Below are 18,377 nucleotides of genomic sequence, written 5' to 3'. Positions count from 1 at the left end.
GCCAAAGCGCCAGCGCTCGCCTAGCAGTCTGCCGTCAACTAGGCGGATGTGTGCACGCTTCTCGCCCTTAAGGCGTCTTACTGGTAGTAATAGTAGGCCTACATAAACATTTGATTACAGAGACTTTAGTTGTCACTGTAGGCTACAATACAAAACAGTTGTTATGTTGCAGTTGCACAAATGCCTATAATTGCTGATATTAACTCGTTGAAAACAATGTATTCCGAACTCCAGCTTGTCACATTCCAGGGCTGCATGAACAGTGCTCGAGCGAGCACTGTTTTCTGCCCCCTCAATGGCGCAACTCTCCTTCAATGACGCTGCCCAACACATGACCCAACTTTGAAAGCGCGTTGTCTTCAGCATCATGATCACACCACAACCAATCAACCGATAGATCGTTCTCTTAACAGCCAATTAACTGCGAGTCCGCTCTAAGATCAACCAATTGACTTTGTTGTCGCGGCTCCGTCTGTCTTTCCGGATATAAAATCAAGTCATCCCAGGCAGGCGGCGGCCGGCTAGTTTCATCTGTACCCTGTCAGTCTGCTGTTGTTGAATTTTGACTGTACTTGACCTCCTTTCCAACATGGCTGGCGTTCGAGCCCTTGGTGCACTCTCCAGAATAGCATCAAGGAGATACGCTCTCATTAATACAGGTACAGAACTGGCTTAATTTCTCTTACGATTTGTTTTAAAGAGACCACGTTTAAACGGAAAATTGTCCACTGGGAATAGTTAGCCTAGCGGGAAGTTAGCTCTGTGCTGCTGATCGACTCAATGAAGGCTAACATTACCGAGCCTTTATTTTTGACATTATTATTCCACTTCGCTCACGTCACGTCTAATAACACAACACAAGCTTGTAATGTCCGTGAATACTTCTCCATCCACACATAGGGGCTTGAGGAATGAGGACACCAACAACTAACAACATTTGACACCTGAAAGTATGAGCTGGGTAGTAGTGAAGTCAGCTGGCTAGCAAAACCAGACTAGAATGGGAACCGTTCGCTTTGCAGATCGCAGATCCGGATAAGAAATAATGGATACGGAAACTGTTTGTGTGCGTGTTTGTTTGTGTGCAAATTACAGGATACAGTAGGTGGTTTGTAGACCGGATGTGAGCATTGGGTAGTTAAATAGAACTTCGGCACTGCTACGGAAAGCCTTGATGCGAGGTTAAACCAGGCCGGTGTGTTTGATAGAATCATAGAAATACGAGTTTGGTGTAGCTTTATTACAATTTTTTATTACAATACTGGCATTCACGTCAGTTCTTGGTTTGGTGATGGATATTTACAGTGATTTGGTTGTGTTAATTCATTCATTCGACTTTTCTGTGTGCGAGTGGGAGGGAGGCGGGGGATGTAGGTGAGAGGGCACGTTTCAGTGGATTTGCATGCGGTGTCCTGACTCTGACTAGGTGCTGCCACACTATGAAAAGAGCTGCGCGCGTTCTCGGCTGCTTGCAGCTTAAAGCTTGAGTTTTTAGACAGCTGGTGGATGGAAATTAAGCTCCACCTCCGCCGAAGACTTGCGCGACGGCCAGATTCCCGGAAACGCTCTCCTCCGCTCAAGTCTTCGGCGGAGGTGGAGCTTCTTTTCCATCCACCAGCTGTCTAAAAACTCAGAATTTAAGCTGCGCGCAGCTTGAGAAGTGCGCAGCTTAAGAAAGTTTTGCGCTCAGGTGTGGAGACGGTGACTGCGAGTCTTTTCAGGTCATAACACAGAACTGTCAGTCTGATGTGCCAGTTAAGCAGTTGTCCCAGCCAGGATGTTATATGTCATAACGGCTTGTACTGCAGGGCTATATTCGTCATGGTGGGGGGGAGAACGCAGTCAAATCATTTTAACCATGGTACTTCATGTAAACAAATTGATCTGGGTCCATTTGGTTCATTTGAATCTGATTCACAAATGCATAAAATTAATTTAACTGTGAAATAGTCCTTGTTCTGTGATTGCATGTACTTATGGTGTAACTTTTCCTCACAGCTACTTATCGTACCTTCTCAGTTGCACCTGCCATGCAAGGTAATTTAAAATTATATGAACTCAATTATATGCTGTGGGCATACGGTACATTTGGTTAATTTTCTATCTCACTGCACATTGCTTGTCTTGTATACTTTTAGCCAGAACTCACGTAAGCTATGAAGTCAAAGACGATGTTGCTGTTGTACGGATCAATGACCCAAACTCCAAGGTATGAACCATTGACTGCATATAAGCAGCACTAATGTAATGAAAGATGAGGCTGCGGATGTCATTTAGGACCTGTGTACAGAACCATAGAATTTAACTCTGTCTTTTATGTATTTTCAGGTCAACACTTTATCGGTACAAATGCAAAAGGAGATGGCAGAAGTTATGGAGGAGATATGGGGAAATGATACTGTTCAAAGTGCTGTTCTCATCTCCTCAAAGCCTGGTTGCTTCATTGCAGGAGCTGACATCAAGTAAGATAATGGCCCTAACCAGTGGTGTAATGGTGATTTATTATTCTTTCGGTACCAAGTCACGCGCACATGCACTCGCGTGCATGCTAGCCTCCTACATGCGCAAAGAACAGCTGCTAGCCTAAGCCTATATTGTTTATAGTGTATGAGAGTCCCACCGCCAGTAAACCTAGACCACTGCAGGGTACTTGGTGTGTCTTGGAAAGTCTGGTGACCCGAGGTTAGGTGCGTCTTCTCTTGAATCTAGGGGGATGCGTTCTAGTGTGCACGGCACGCGTGTGCACCGTTCCGTTCCGTACCTGCACGTGCATGTCACAATTTCTTATTACCACGGTGTGGTATTACATTCTACGAGCATGACACCACTGGCCCTAACTAACCCTTTCATAATGTATCCAATTGTGTACATAATTATTTTGAGATTATTAATATTACCTTCATTTCTGCTACTCTTGATTTCACTTGTGAGTTGTGAATTACATCTGGCTTATTTGCAATGTACTCGTCAATTTATCCAGAGTGGTGTATTGAAACAAGTAGTGTGGCATGAAGATAACTTATTTATATATATCTATACAGCCAATCAACTTTGATTTGGAAAATACATCATAATGGGAGAATAGAAATTATGTATAGAAATTTGATTCAGTGTTGTGCTTCCATGTCGCACATGGAAGAGGATGTAATCCATCCATGGGGACCTCTATGATGCTTTGTTCCATATGTAGATGCGTTGTTTATGGTAATAGTGGAACTAAACTTTTATGTCTATTTATGGAAGTGTCTAAAATGTTTTAATATTCTCCCAATTGTCTGCAGTATGATCCAGGCCTGCAACAGTGAAGAGGAAGTGACCAAACTGTCTCAGGAAGGGCAAAAGATGTTTGAAAAAATTGAGAAGTCTCCTAAACCCATTGTTGCTGCCATCAATGGTTCTTGCTTAGGTGGCGGCCTAGAGGTGATGAAAGCTCTTTTAAAAGTTGAATGTTTTCTTTTAATTGATATTAGGTAATTGCATATAATGTATATTTCAGTTTGCCATTGCATGCCAGTACAGAATTGCAACTAAGAGCAAGAAGACAGTCCTTGGCACCCCTGAGGTGATGTTGGGGCTTTTACCTGGAGCTGGAGGGACACAAAGACTCCCTAAAATGGTTGGTAATACCACTTGAGAAAATTCTTTACTGTACAAAACTCTTACATGTGTTGTATTGCGATTGTGGATTGATCCCATGTATTCTCTACCACCACCACCAGTATAACAAAGCAAATATTCTAATTGCCTTTTAGGTTGGACTTCCCAGTGCTTTTGATATGATGTTGACTGGCAGAAATATCCGAGCAGATAAAGCCAAGAAGATGGGGCTTGTACATCAGCTTGTAGACCCGCTTGGTAAAGCCCTATCCTTACTTCTTGCATCCATTGTTGGTTTGAAATTCTCCTTGTGAGTGATGTCGAGCTGTGTACCTCACAGTGCAAGCAGTGACCAGTACAGTATGTCCTTCAAGTGACCGTGGTAATTCATTAATCATGTTATTTAAAAGAACACACAGTATTTACAAAAATGAGTTCCATAATAAGTACATAATTGACCTTTCAACTTGCCTTTGAAACTTCTCCAGAATCAGTAGAATCACATTTCTATGTATGTATATTAACTTTACATTAAGAGGTCTGATCAGACACCAAAATGGCATGAACTACTGTATGATAATACAGTGGTCTGCCATTGGTCTGCCACAAAAAAAAAGATCTAGTGTGAAACGGTCCTATAACAACTGTCATATTTATGAAGTGTAAATTGGGTACTGTGGCTTTTGTTTTAATGCTTCTATTTCCATATTGTGTTTTAGGCCCTGGTCTGAAGGGGCCAGAGGAAAGGACAATGGAGTATCTTGAGGAAATTGCTATTGATTGTGCAAGAGGAATTGCCAATAAGAAAATCTCACTCTCCAAACCAAAAGGCATGATGCAGAGTAAGTAAAACTGAACAGAAAAGTAGTTTTTTCTTTATGATCAAAGCAAATGAAGAAATTGTGCGCGTGTGTGGGGGGCATGGAATGTGATTATTTGATCGGCTGAGCACGGAATGTGATGATGAGCGCCCTTCACTTCACACAAGTGTGATTTTTATTGTATTGTCTCCATAGAGCTTCAAGACTACGTTATGAGCTATGAGATGGTGCGGAATCAAATCTACAAAACTGTCCATGGGAAAGTTATGAAGCAGAGCAAGGGACTTTACCCAGCACCCCTCAAGATCATAGATGTAAGTTTAAGGTTTTTTATAAGCTTTAATTTTGAACTTGTGAATAAGAACTGAAACATTATCCTCTGCCCTATTCTCTTTTGTGACAGTATTTTGTTCCTTTTCAGTTCTAGTCCAGAATTTGCCCGTTAAGACTTAAAATTATTTACATTTGTTTTTCAGTCTGTAAAGGCTGGAGTAGAACAGGGTCCCACTTCTGGATATCTCGCTGAATCTCAGGTGAGGGGGAAACGCATTTGTTTTTCTACATCAACAAATGCACTTATGTATTCATTCATTCAATAAATATACTGTGGTGGCTGTTGTAACTCATTTCCACGTTTTTGTTTACATTATTTTTTTACACAGAACTTTGGTCAGCTGGCAAGAACCAGTGAGTCAGCAGCCCTCATTGGCCTTTACCATGGCCAAGTTGCCTGCAAGAAAAACCGCTTTGGAGCCCCTGAAAGAGCTGTGAAGTAAGCTAATGTAAAGACACTTGAAGGGCCTGATTTTGGGGAAAGCGGATTGGCGTGAGCCTGAGGCTTGCAGCAAATGGGTGTATTGTCCATTTTCAGAGGTGAAGTGGTGTGATTTTTGCATGCCTGCATGCGTTCGGTATTTTGTGGACTCGCTGTGCACCATGTGGGGGTAGTGCAGTAGGGGCTTTGTTTTGTGCAAATCAGCAGTGCACTGCAATTTTGGGGTCAACAGTGATCAGGATTTGTGCTGGGCTGAGAAACTCTTATCATAGGACCACCAGTGCCAGACATATCTGCATTTCTTATTTCTGTATATTTGTTGTTGACATATTCATTATTATTGCGAACGCAGTGAGCATTTACTATGAGACCCAGCAGATCATCTGTCTGTCTGTGTGTGTGTGTGTCACGCTGTAACACCACCCGCCCACCACCAGAGGGCGCAGCTGTATCACACACAAAAACACACACACATGCACACGCACGCACACACACACACAAAACTTAACTTAAAAAAAACTTAACTTAAAAAAAAACTTAAAAAGGAAAAACTTAAAAAAAACTTAACTTAAAAAAAACTTAACTTAAAAAAAAAACTTAAAGGAAAAACGCATGCACGCACACACAACAATTAACTTAAAAAAAACTTAACTTTAAAAAAAAACTTTAAAAGGAAAAACTTTAAAAGGAAAAACTTAAAAAAACTTAACTTAAAAAAAAACTTAAAAAGGAAGCACGCACACACACACAAAACTTAACTTAAAAAAACGTAACTTAAAAAAAAACTTAAATTACGTAATTTATTCTAATTGTTTTTGCAATTTACGAGCTGCGTTCGCTTCCCGGGTTCGCGCGTCTTACTTGTTATTATTATATATTTGTGTCCGGTCAACTTGTGGAGTCGTGCGGGAAGGAGCTGATGGTAGGTGTGGCGCTCAATCTCCCAGGGGTCTAGCGTATTGTAACGGGTATAGACACCCGCGTGTTACTGGCTGATACCGACAATAAGCCACTCCCCGACCTACTTCTTACATATATTCAAACAAGAATATACATTTCAAGTATCTGTTTTTGTGTCTGTCTTTATTATTGAACAGAACACTGGCCATCTTGGGAGCAGGTCTGATGGGGGCTGGCATTGCCCAGGTAATGGTGGACAAAGGTGTGCACACAATCCTGAAGGACACCACTGTGGAGGGATTGGCAAGAGGACAGCAGCAGGTCTACAAAGGGTGAGTTTCAGAGACCAAATTATGTTTTCTTGGCTGTTTCTGAGGCATGAAATCTCCCTTTTATTTAAGAGTTAAGGTCATTACACACTGGCGAATTAGCGACGCGAATTATTCGTGCGAATAATTCGCCTTTTTTTAAAACCAATTGAAGTCAATGCAAGCTTCCACATCAGTGGCGAATGTGCGAATGTGCGAAAATGCGACCGTTTTCGCTCTTTATTTGTTCGCTCCGGTGTTCGCTCCGGTGTCGAATTTTTAATTCGCGTCGCTAATTCGCCAGTGTGTAATGACCTTCACACTGATTTAGAATGTTGATCAAAGATTTGCATCAGAGCTGTGGTATGTTAAACCAAATTGATGGAATTTCCGAAAATGTAGTGTTCTCCCAAGTCTGCATACGTTTTCGTTCTTTTATGCAGGTCTTTAATCCCTCCTATACTTAATAGTATATCATGTATATAACTCAACATGCACTTGAGTAGAAGTGAGCAAAGTTGGAAATTGTATGGGTTTTGTTGAGTGTGTATGTGTGTGTGTGTGTGTATATATATATATATATATATATATATATATATAATATGTATTTTTTTAAACCAGGCTTAATGACAAGACTAAAAAGAAGAACATCACATCCTTTGAGAGGGACTCCATACTTTCCAACCTGACTGGCCAGTTAGAGTACAGTGGGCTTGAAAAGGCTGACATGGTTATTGAAGCTGTGTTTGAAGACATCAACATTAAACATAAAGTCATAAAAGAGGTTGAGGCCGTAAGTAACTTCATGCCATATTATGTACTTTGCTTAATCAGGAAAGGTCTTTATATTGTGGGATTGTCATAAAAGTATTACTTCCTTTAAATAAAAGTTGTACTAAACTTAATTTAAATATTTAACCAGTTAATATTTGTTGATGCTTAATTAATATTTAAGCTATTAATCTACCAAACCTTTGTTTGCAGGTGATTCCTCCACATTGTATATTTGCCACCAACACATCTGCTCTGCCAATTAAAGATATCGCTGCTGCCAGTAAGAGACCAGACAAGGTGGGTAATGGTAATCTCTATATTATCGTAATATAATATTTACAAATTTGTTTTCTTTGCACTCTTATTTATGTGATAATTTATCCGATCCTATATTTTGACTAAGGGGCTTCATGCCATTTACTCTGATCATGCATTTGTCTAGATAATAAATGCCCTGATTGTAAATGTGGCCAAGAATACCTTTTCTTACCATTCGAATCACTTTGAGGCACAATAATTGTACAGAAATTGTCTTTGTGACAATGGGACAGATGCATATACAAGGTTGAAGTCTCAGAGCCAATACTGACATTGGCATACTTTTTAATTACATTCTGTTTTTCTATGCCCCTAGGTCATTGGAATGCACTACTTCTCTCCAGTTGACAAGATGCAGCTCCTGGAGATTATCACCACTGATCAGACCTCAAAGGACACTACTGCCTCTGCTGTGGCAGTGGGCCTGAAACAGGGCAAAGTCATCATAGTTGTGGGGGTGAGATAAGTACTGCAGCTTCTTGTTAGCTAGATTGATATCAAGTCTCGTATGCCTTGATATTTGCCAGCAAAGTAGTTGTTTCTGATGATGGAATCGTGTGTCTTTAAAGATTTAACCACACACATCCTGGGTAGAAATTGAACAGCAACTAGGAAAGCATGTTTTGACTTGTTAAATTTTGTCCTACAGGATGGACCTGGATTCTATACTACAAGGTGTTTAGCTCCCATGTTGGCTGAAGCAGTGAGATTACTTCAGGTTAGTAGTGTCACGGGGTGAAACCAACTATGAAGTTAAAGTATGTTGTAGCCTCTCCCATATTGCTTGACTTAATGTATGAGTGTTGAGTAAACGGAAGTGCTCAATGACTGAATACATACCAAGCCATACATACCAAGACAAACAAAATGAACAACAAAAGATGGAGTGTACACTGATATATGCATGCACTTGTTCCTTTTAATAGTTCCTTTTTAATTTGTGTACTTTGTGTATTTCGTTTTACTTACAGGAAGGAGTTGGCCCCAAGAAGCTGGATTCTTTGACCACAGGCTTTGGGTTCCCAGTAGGTCTAGCAACATTGGCTGATGAAGTCGGCATTGATGTTGCTGCCCATGTGGCAGAGGACCTGGGTAAAGCTTTCGGCTCTCGCTTCGGTGGTGGAAATGTGGAAGTCCTTAAAACCATGGTGGACCTGGGATTCAAGGGTATGATCATTCTACCTGAAGGACTGTAATTATATATTGACTACATAAAATATTTCACATTTGAAATCAGTTGTAGATCGCATGATTGTTTTAAAAAACACAACAAGGTAATGTATTAATTGTTACCATGTCTTTTTAATCCAAAGGTCGCAAATCAGGAAAGGGTTGTTACGTCTACCAGCCAGGCCTCAAAGTCAAAGATGTCAACCCCGATATTGAGGATATCCTGGAGAAATACAAGATGACACCAAATCCTGCAGTGTAAGTTAACATTGGAGAATGGTACTGTATGCTGCATCTCTTTATCTATCACGTTGGGTCAACATTGCTTGGACATAATCACTGGATTTGATTATTTTTAATCTCTTGGTACCACTTACGGTGTAATTATATCATGGCCACAGAATCACAGACCTAAATCAATGCTCTTAATTAAACTGCATTAAACATAACCGTAATATCAATCTCTGCACTGTAATCAATTGTAAAAGTACAAAATATAAACACCCACTTTTTTGGTTGTCATGGTATACATTGTAACGGTTTCCTCAGTAGCTTATTTGGGGTGCCAGGCAGGAGTGTACCTACCAGAGAGGAACTTAGCCTCTCCTTTTTTGTGTAGCCAGGTGCTGTCAAGGAAATCGAACAAAGGACTCAATAAAAAATAAAGAACCCTTGAATGTGTTGGAACAGTCTTTGTATTGAAACCAGGGGTGGGTTAGGTAACATTTGCTTTCAATGAAAATAACTTCCAGAACCAATAAAATAATAAACCCCTAAAACAAAATATACTCAATGTTTTCAATCAATATTCAACTCAAAACCTTCAAATTGGGATAATTCAACCTATTTTGAAAAATAAAGCAAAATGAGTCTTCAGAAAATAAACCAATTCAAAGAGAACAAAACAAACGGATCCTCTTCAATTCTCAATGTTAAAGGGAAATATCCTAAGTCTGTACTATCAGAATACATTTTTCGCCGTCTTCCTTCAGGTCCTCGGATTCTGATGTGCAGTATCGTCTGGTCTCACGGTTTGTCAACGAGGCAGTGCTTTGTCTGCAGGAGGGCATCCTTAACAGCCCTGTGGATGGAGACATCGGGGCAGTGTTTGGACTGGGATTTCCCCCTTGTCTTGGAGGTCAGCGTTCAACTATGTTTCCTGATCACAAGAGCAGCTCATGTTGTGCCTGTTGAACAGTTCATGCAATAAGACCGGGACTCTGAGAGAAAGTTACATTGTTTTGTTTAGTCATCAGTTTGACATTATTACACATTATGAAACACTTGCATGAAAGAAGGCTTATCGATAATGAAATGTATGGTGCATTTAAGTCTCATCATTCAGCATTTACAAAATTGGTGTATATACAGTGCACAACGATGTAGTATCTACCAGTGGGGAAGTTTAATAGCATCTTATTCACAACTTGTGCGAATGTAAATCTATGGAGGTGGTCATGTAGACATTGTAGAGTATTGCTGTTTTGCTGCAGTTCTGTGATTGTCACACAAACATAAAACATCATAGTCATCCTTTCCTCTTCACAATGGTTCTGCTGAAAGAAATGCCTCTTGAGGGCATGTGGACCAGTTGAATGTTCACTATTTGTGGAATACAGTGATTTTAAATGTTGTAATGTCTCCCATCATGTGAAGCAAACCTCATAGTAATCTTCTGTTGTTCAGGTCCATTCCGGTTTGTGGACTCCTTCGGTGCTGACAAGTTGGTGGAGAAGATGAGGAGATTTGAAGCAGTCTATGGAAATCAATTCACCCCATGCCAACTATTGCTTGACCATGCAAATGACCCCAGCAAGAAGTTTCACAAGTGAACCTGGACACCATGTGCTGATACAAACTCATGCAGTCCGCCAGTAGAACGTGCCTAAGATTTGCGTGGATCACAAAAGAGCAAGAAAGGAATTTAAAAAATAATACAATGTCCTCTGTCCAAACTCAAGCATTCTGATTGTTAGAGATGGATATGGTCTTTTTGCACTTTTTTCCCCTAACAATATTCCTTAAGTTCCTACTATGGTATGAACCAAAAGTTTGATAGACTACGGGCTTGTTCACACTGTTTAAAAAATGTGGATGCAAAGAAATTCCAAGTTGACACAAATAAGTATGGATTGGTCAGTTAGTCTATTAATAAGTTAACTGTTGAAGTGACTGTTGTTTTTGTTTTTTACATTAAAGACTGCTTATTTTGTGGTGTGGGCACTGATGTATTATATTTGAACCAGTAAATAAATAAAACTTGTTATTGAATTAATATGAATATTTGGCTGTGGGTGTGAATTTGAGTCTAATTATTATATTTACAGTGTTAATATTGTAATGTGTTTTCTGAAATCCAATTTGTTGTGCAAGTCACATGTCTCTTCCATTGTCCGCAGAGTAGGTAGGGTGTGTGCAACGGGTACTAGTCTGGGTTGGGCGTGTGTGGGTTTTTACTCTGGCGGAGGCACATTTCGCAGCATCCTTTGTACCATGATACCATATGCATCATCGCTTGCCGGCTAGGGCAGCCATACGGAGGGGAGTGACGTTTCTTCATGAGACTGTTGGCTAGGGCTAAAGGATGCGAAGGGTGGAGAAAAGGGAACAAGACGCAACGTTCATCAGGACCTCCATACGATACAAACTGACCTACGGCGATGGGGATATCCTGTGGGAGAGATGAGGTGTGTCTCGACTGCGTGGCCGCTTTTGCTAAATTAACGTGCATAATAACATTGCCGCTGCCGCACCTGTATACGAGGAAGACGCGCGGTTGAGGTACTACTGTTTTGATACGCAAACGATATGGCTTACATAAGGCGTTGACTATTAGTAAGAGGATTGTTTAACCAAAATGTCAAAAACCAAACATTCCGAGGCTGTTAGGGTGGTGGTCCGCTGCCGCCCATTCAGCACGAGAGAGGAGATGATGGGCTTTGATGACATCCTGGAGGTGAATGATAAACTGGGACAGATCACTATCCGGAATCCGAAAGCACCACCTGATGGGCCAATGAAGGTATTCACATTTGACTCGGTCTATGACTGGAAATCAAAACAAAGCGATATTTACGATGATAGAATTAGACCTCTTGTGGAGTCCGTGATACAAGGCTTCAATGGGACTATAATTGCTTACGGACAGACCGGGACAGGTAAAACATACACAATGCAAGGCGTTTCAAACGACCCAGAGAGGAGAGGAATTATACCAAATTCCTTTCAGCACATCTTTACACAGATATCCAGAACCCAGAATCAGAAATACCTGGTGAGGGTTTCATATCTTGAAATCTACCAGGAGGAAATCAGAGATCTTTTGTGTAAAGACAACAACAAGAAATTGGAGCTCAAAGAGAATCCTGATTATGGGGTGTATGTGAAAGACCTGTCCTCAGTAGTCTGTAAAAATGCCACAGAGGTTGAGCATGTGATGAACATGGGCAACGAGTCCAGGTCTGTGGGGTGCACAAATATGAATGAGCACAGCTCTCGATCCCATGCCATCTTTGTCATAACGGTGGAGTGCAGCGAGATCGGGGCAGATGGTGAGGACCACATCCGAGTTGGGAAGTTGAACATGGTTGACCTGGCTGGAAGTGAGCGCCAGAGCAAGACGGGTGCTAAAGGGGTGAGGCTGAAAGAGGCAGCCAAAATTAATCTGTCCCTCTCTGCTTTGGGGAATGTAATATCAGCCTTGGCAGATGGGAAGAGCCCTCATGTTCCTTACAGAGATTCAAAGCTGACCCGCTTGCTCCAGGACTCACTGGGTGGCAATGCAAAGACTGTTATGGTGGCAACAGTGGGACCATCTGGCAAGCACCATGATGAATCCCTCACAACACTGAGGTATGCCAGCAGAGCAAAGAACATCAAGAACAAACCTCGGATCAATGAGGACCCCAAAGATGCCTTGCTGAGGGAGTTTCAGGAGGAGATTGCCCGTCTGAAAGCACAGCTGGAAGAGCGAGGTATGCTTGCAAAAGAGAGGAGGAGGAGGAGAAGGCACAGTAAAAGATTGAGTCAAAGTCTGGCTGGCGTGGAGGATGAGCTCTTTAAAGAGCGAGAAATAGAGTTGTGGAAGGCTGTTGATGAGGAGCGGGAATTAGAATACTATCTGAAACATCAGTTTATGGACAATGCTAATGCCAATGACTGCCAGGGAAGCCCTGAGAAGTGGAAGCAGCTGGGCGAAAAAGTAAGAATGGAGGATATGCAAAAGGACCAGGAGGCCCTAGAAAAGATTATTGAGAAATATAAGGTACTGTGCAATAAAATCACTTGCCTTTCACTGTAGTACAGTATCCAACAACTACTGTACCATTGGAATTGGAACAAAGGAATTCCACATAAATAATGTATTGCATCATGTCTGTCTTTGTTCTCAGGCTATGGAGAGCAAATTATTAGTTGGTGGAAAGACCATAATTGATCACACAAATGAGCAACAAAAAACACTGGAGCTGAAGAGGCAAGAAATTTCAGAGCAGGTAAATTGTATCAAACTAAGAGTCAAAGAGTCAACTAAGAGTCAAAGTTGGTGTCTGTGACACCAACTTTCTTCATATTATCTGTGCAGTTCAGAATGTGTGTACTTCTTGTGTCATTGTGTTCTGGACCTTGGAGCTGATTTATTTCTCTGGGTTTCTAGATAAGACATGAGAGGGAGATTCAACAGCAAGTGATGCTGCAGGATGAAGAGACCATAGAAATGAGAGAGACTTTCTCTTCCTTACAGCAGGAGGTGGAACTCAAAACTAAGAAGCTAAAGAGGGTAGGATGACTCACTCACTCATCAATATGTCACTCACTCACTCACTGCTCTTAATGAAGTAATACAATTTGTATATATAATATATATAACACCACAGCAATCAAAATATATTTTGTTTGTGGCTATAAAACAGTTATTCATCCCATTTGATCTGTGTAATTTAATTATAAAACCCATGTCACTTTAACTTAATGTTAGTTAATATTCAATCACAACCTAGTAAACTATTCCTATGTCCATTAAGATATATGCCAAGCTGCAGCTCGTGAAGGCAGAGATTGGTGATGTAATCGATGAGCATGTTACAACTAGGCAGGAGCTTGAACAGACGCAGAATGAGCTCACCAGAGAACTTAAGTACAAGTGAGTAATGCACACTAGCAAACATGTCCGCTGATGTCCCATCAGGGGACTCTTTTATGCAGAGCGTGGGAGTCCTACTAGTAGTAAAAGCGCCGGCTAGTCGGCTACTACTAGTAGGGCGGGGTTATAACCAAAAAATCACACCTGTGTGAAGTGATATCATAACATAACATCATATGCCAATTTGCTCAATGACAGACAAAACAAACATTAAACTCTGTTCATTGTTAATGGCATTTAATGTTTGTGTTAGTGACAAAACAAACATTAAACTCTGTCCATTGTCAATGGCGTTTTTAATGTTTATCTAGGAAAGACAAACATTAAACCTGTATATAGGAGGGGCCTCAAAAATAAAAGCATAACAGCTTCACAATTAAGGTATTAATGGATGTAACTGTTATGTATATCATAGAACATAGAGCCCGCTGGCCTAGTGGTCCAGGCACATACCACATATAGGCTCTGGCCTGACAGCGCGTTGCATGTTCGAGTCCCATTCATGACGACCTTTCATGACGACCATCAGCCTTCTCAGGCTGATGCATTGGGAATCTAGAGAGGGAACCCAACAACCCATTGTGAACTTGCTTCTAGGTTTTAGTACTACAGTACAATCTGTATAACGCTGATGGTTCTTGCTCACACATCTCAATATGTTATTAAAATGCAGTAAAGTTAATTACATGCAAACTACATTTCATTGATTGGAAAAATGCCTTCTGTTATTGCGGTCGAATTTCAGAGCTAACCATATTTTTCTCAAGTGACAGGTTACAAAGCTACTAATAGAATATTTATCAAGGATTGAATGTCTCCACTTTGAGTGTACAGCATGTATTACATTTATGTCTGCTGTTCACAAAATGACACCTGTACCTGCGTGTTTATTGCAGGTATCTCTTGATTGAGAATTTCATACCTCCGGAGGAGAAGAACAAGATTATGAACAGACTGCATTTCGACAATGAGGAGGACCAATGGCACTACCGGCCTGTCATTCCATCAGAGAGGTCAGTGATTTGATATGACTAACAATAGGTATAGTGTAGTACATTCTGCCCATCCTTTTAATATTTCTGTTTTCATTCAAATGGTAGGAAAACAGGTAAGTAGAATACAATAAAAGAGATAGTTACAATACAAGCTACAATAATGTCCATTATGGTTCCAGTTATAATTATTTCACCTATTACACTATCTATAGGAAATAGGAACATATTTCTAACCCTTGGTTTTCCATGTCTTCATGCCAGTGCACCCACTCAGGTTAGAAAAAGGCCTTGCTCTGTCATGGGACACAAAAGACCAATCAGCCAATATGCACAGCTGGCTGTTGCCACAGCAGCATGGGCCCCATCAAGATACCAGGTTGGTGTTAATGAAAAATAATGATATAGATATATAATATATATATATATATACATATATACATATATATATACATACACACACACACACACACACACACACACACACACACACACACACACACACACACACACACACACACACACACACACACACACACACACACACACACACACACACACACACACACACACACACACTCACGCATACACACTTCCTCGGCGTGTACAGTATATGGTTAAACAACTTCAACTATGGTAAATAACTATGGCTAAACCTCATTTATGACTAGATCTTTAGTTTTTTTCCTTTCGGCTTTTCCCAACAGGGGTCGCCACAGCGAATCATCTGCCTCCATCTCACCCTGTTCTCTGCCTCCTCTTCTCTCACACCAACTAACTTCATGTCCTCTTTTACTACATCCATACGTCTTCTCTTTGGTCTTCCTCTAAGCCTCCTGCCTGGCAGTTCCAACCTCAACATCCTTCTACCGATATACTCACTATTCCTCCTCTGTAGTACGTGTCCAAACCATCTCAGTCTGGACTCTCTGGCTTTATCTCCAAAACATCTGACATGCGCTGTCCCTCTGATGTACTCGTTCCTGATCCTATCGATCCTTGTTTAATACTCCCAGAGAGAACCTCAACATTTTAGTCTCTGCTGCTACCTCCATCTCTGCTTCCTGTCTTTTCCTCAGTGTGACTTTCTCTAAACCATACAACATAGCTTGTCTCACCACTGTCTTGTACACCTTCCATTTCATTCTTGCTGATACTTTCCTATCACATATGTAATCATTTCAACCACAGCAGCTTGAATATATAGCATATATACATTGGATGATTTTTTTTTTAAATTGGAGCAAAACTAAATCTATATGAAACATATGAAACTACATTTGACAAAGAACATTTCATAAATCATGATGTTTGGATCAGAATCAGAATCAACATTATGTTATTGTTGGTCACAACAAGTAAAAAAGTGGGTGAAATTTGTTTATGTGCATAATTCTCATGGTGTAATTTTTTCCAAGAAAAACAAGAAAGGGAAGAAGAGAGAGGGGGGGGGGGGGGGGGGTAAGGAGATCAAGGCAGAAGAAAGTTTGTGCCCTTTTACCACAAAAAGTAAAGGGTTTCAGATCATTTAGAAGCTCATATTTCCTTGTAAACATAGAATATTAGAATTGTGTGAGAAACCAACCACGTTCTTTATCTGTTCTTCCTCCAGGCTGAGAATATAATGCTGTTAGAGTTGGATATGGCTCCACCCACAATGTTCACCTTGAACCTCAATGGAGCTCATCTGGAGCGGGTGTTCTCTCCCAGACCGATGAGGGATCTGCTCACAAGTGCACCCTTCAGGGAGAGGAACACTACATCGCGAGTCAGGAAGTCCCGATCCTGGTGAGAGAATGGTTTCAAAAGGCAAAATATTAACATGGAAAAAGGTGTCCAACTTAATGTGTGATGATGACACTGTAATAGCCAATTCAACTTGTTAGCTACAGTACATTAATCATGTTTTGAAGAAACATTCAAAATGTCTTGCAGAAACAAAAGACACGTTAAGTGTAACATTGTAAAGTGCAAACTAAGTGGAGGCACAATGTAGAATACTAGATATGATACAGTATGTGGTATAACCCACTGGCACCAAGCCCCCAGTAAGGCTATCCAACGTTGAAGATGCCACTACCTACTGGTGAAATGAGGAATTGCAGCACTTTAATGGAGGTGGACCGACGTTCATGACGTCATGTACGTAAGCCCAGACCTCAGAATTGAGGTCCGGGGCTAGGCTAACTTCCGCTTGCTCAAGCCATTGAGTTATAATTATACTTCCGGCAGTCTTCCAGGTGCTTCAAAACGCCACTGAGCAACTTCCACTGAAGGGGGGGGGGGGTGGGGGGGGGGGGGGTGGGGTTACCGCTCCGGTTCGGTCTCTATCCTTTATAGCTCTATGACTGGCACCCATAATTATGCTGTGTCAGTGTATTATTCTTTTTTTTGTGTAGTGTCACTAAATAAAGTCTTATTCTGTCGTTATACACTACAGGTATCAAGCAACGCAAGCACCACAAATCACATCCTCCTCATCATCCCAGTGCCTCTCTCAGCCTCCAAGACAGAGACCATCCTCCATTGCCTATCATCCACTGGAAGGTGCTAGTGAGACGAGCCCTTGACATGTGTGAATTCTCTTGCATACACAAACACACACCGCTAGCCTCTGTTCTAAGTGCTGCTTGTGGTTCTTGATTAGCCAAAGGGACAAAATAACTGATTTAATATCTAGTACATTTTTGTATTGATTTTAAATTAATTTGTGAAGATATGGGATTCAGTAAGCATGTATCTGGTGTCGCAGGAGAACTCAGCGTCTCATCTTTAATTTGGGTATACGCTAAAACACTATACTAGAATGAAGTTAGAAGCTTGTCAGAAGAACATAGTGATCCGTGGAGCTCTTGTAACTAAGCCTACCAGATGCACAGTAAAATCCTCAGTGTTGTACAATCCATTAGTTTTATGTTGTCTGCCGATGGAGAGAGGTAATTGCAATCAGTGGCAGCTGATTGCACCTAAAGCCCCAGAAGGGCTTTAGGTGCTGCAGCACAGGGCACCAACCTTGGGGGGGCACCAAACAACGGGGAGAAAGTGAAAGAAGACTCAACTATCGCTGCAAGAGTGCCGAAGGCTGCTGAAGGAGCACTAAAACGGTGAAATGCGCTGGTGAAGCGACAAACCCCCCGCTCCCACAACCCTTAAAACAGTCCCAAGGAGGCACCGAAACGGGTCGTAGCACCGGGCAGGGCACCAAGATTGCAATTGCAACATGGTACACCCAAGATTTGAAACAGCTTTCCTTAGCCTTGGAGGCATACCATTTTCAGGTTTATGATCCGGTCGGGAGCGGTAACTTATGTCATGTTGTAGTCACTGGTTTGTAGTCATCAGGCAGGAAACCACAAACCAGAACCAGAAAATTCCCTGTGATCAAGGGCATCATCATTTTAGGGCCTACCCAATAAAAGCCTTGATACAGTGTCATCTAGGAATAGCACAACTCAAATAATGCTAATAATACGTTGCATTAATTAAAAAGCACTATTATTGCGCAAACAGATACAATTTTGGGTGGTGAGGATGAATCCATATGTATTCCATGAATGATGCAATCACTGTAGGCCTAATGCT

The 18,377-nt window shown here is 41.2% G+C and overlaps 2 protein-coding genes across 2 annotated transcripts; both read left to right on the top strand.

The window, feature by feature from the left end:
• Positions 1–500: 500 nt before the first annotated feature.
• Positions 501–10,944, top strand: LOC306941740 (trifunctional enzyme subunit alpha, mitochondrial-like). The gene is made up of 20 exons (XM_079527380.1): positions 501–659; positions 1,999–2,037; positions 2,139–2,209; positions 2,329–2,462; positions 3,282–3,420; positions 3,497–3,616; positions 3,753–3,855; positions 4,317–4,439; positions 4,614–4,732; positions 4,895–4,951; positions 5,081–5,190; positions 6,291–6,425; positions 7,023–7,194; positions 7,386–7,472; positions 7,810–7,950; positions 8,143–8,211; positions 8,465–8,660; positions 8,807–8,921; positions 9,656–9,801; positions 10,350–10,944. Exons 1-20 carry the CDS (start codon positions 590–592, stop codon positions 10,493–10,495), a joined length of 2,292 nt encoding a protein of 763 aa, XP_079383506.1. The 5' UTR covers positions 501–589; the 3' UTR covers positions 10,496–10,944.
• A 576-nt stretch (positions 10,945–11,520) lies between these two features.
• On the top strand, positions 11,521–17,365 carry kif3cb (kinesin family member 3Cb; the record flags this gene model as incomplete). Its single annotated transcript, XM_079528460.1, has 8 exons — positions 11,521–12,927; positions 13,055–13,156; positions 13,318–13,440; positions 13,685–13,803; positions 14,700–14,816; positions 15,060–15,174; positions 16,408–16,583; positions 17,236–17,365. The coding sequence occupies 8 exons, from the start codon at positions 11,521–11,523 to the stop codon at positions 17,363–17,365; spliced, it is 2,289 nt and encodes a 762-aa protein (XP_079384586.1).
• Between the last annotated feature and the right edge of the window lie 1,012 nt (positions 17,366–18,377).

The sequence above is a fragment of the Electrona antarctica genome (assembly GCF_951216825.1).
Source record: "Electrona antarctica genome assembly, chromosome: 18".
NCBI classification, from domain to species: domain Eukaryota; kingdom Metazoa; phylum Chordata; class Actinopteri; order Myctophiformes; family Myctophidae; genus Electrona; species Electrona antarctica.
The sequence above is the reverse complement of the archived record's forward strand: the minus strand, read 5'-3'. Positions and strand labels throughout refer to the sequence as shown.

What these genes read in the sequence shown, in the direction of transcription:
- LOC306941740 (XM_079527380.1), top strand. Translation starts at nt 590, where the DNA reads ATGGCTGGCGTTCGAGCCCTTGGTGCACTCTCCAGAATAGCATCAAGG. An exon ending in TCAATGACCCAAACTCCAAG is followed by an intron (nt 2,210 to 2,328) that starts GTATGAACCATT and finishes ATGTATTTTCAG; the next exon opens with GTCAACACTTTATCGGTACA. An exon ending in ATTGCAGGAGCTGACATCAA is followed by an intron (nt 2,463 to 3,281) that starts GTAAGATAATGG and finishes AATTGTCTGCAG; the next exon opens with TATGATCCAGGCCTGCAACA.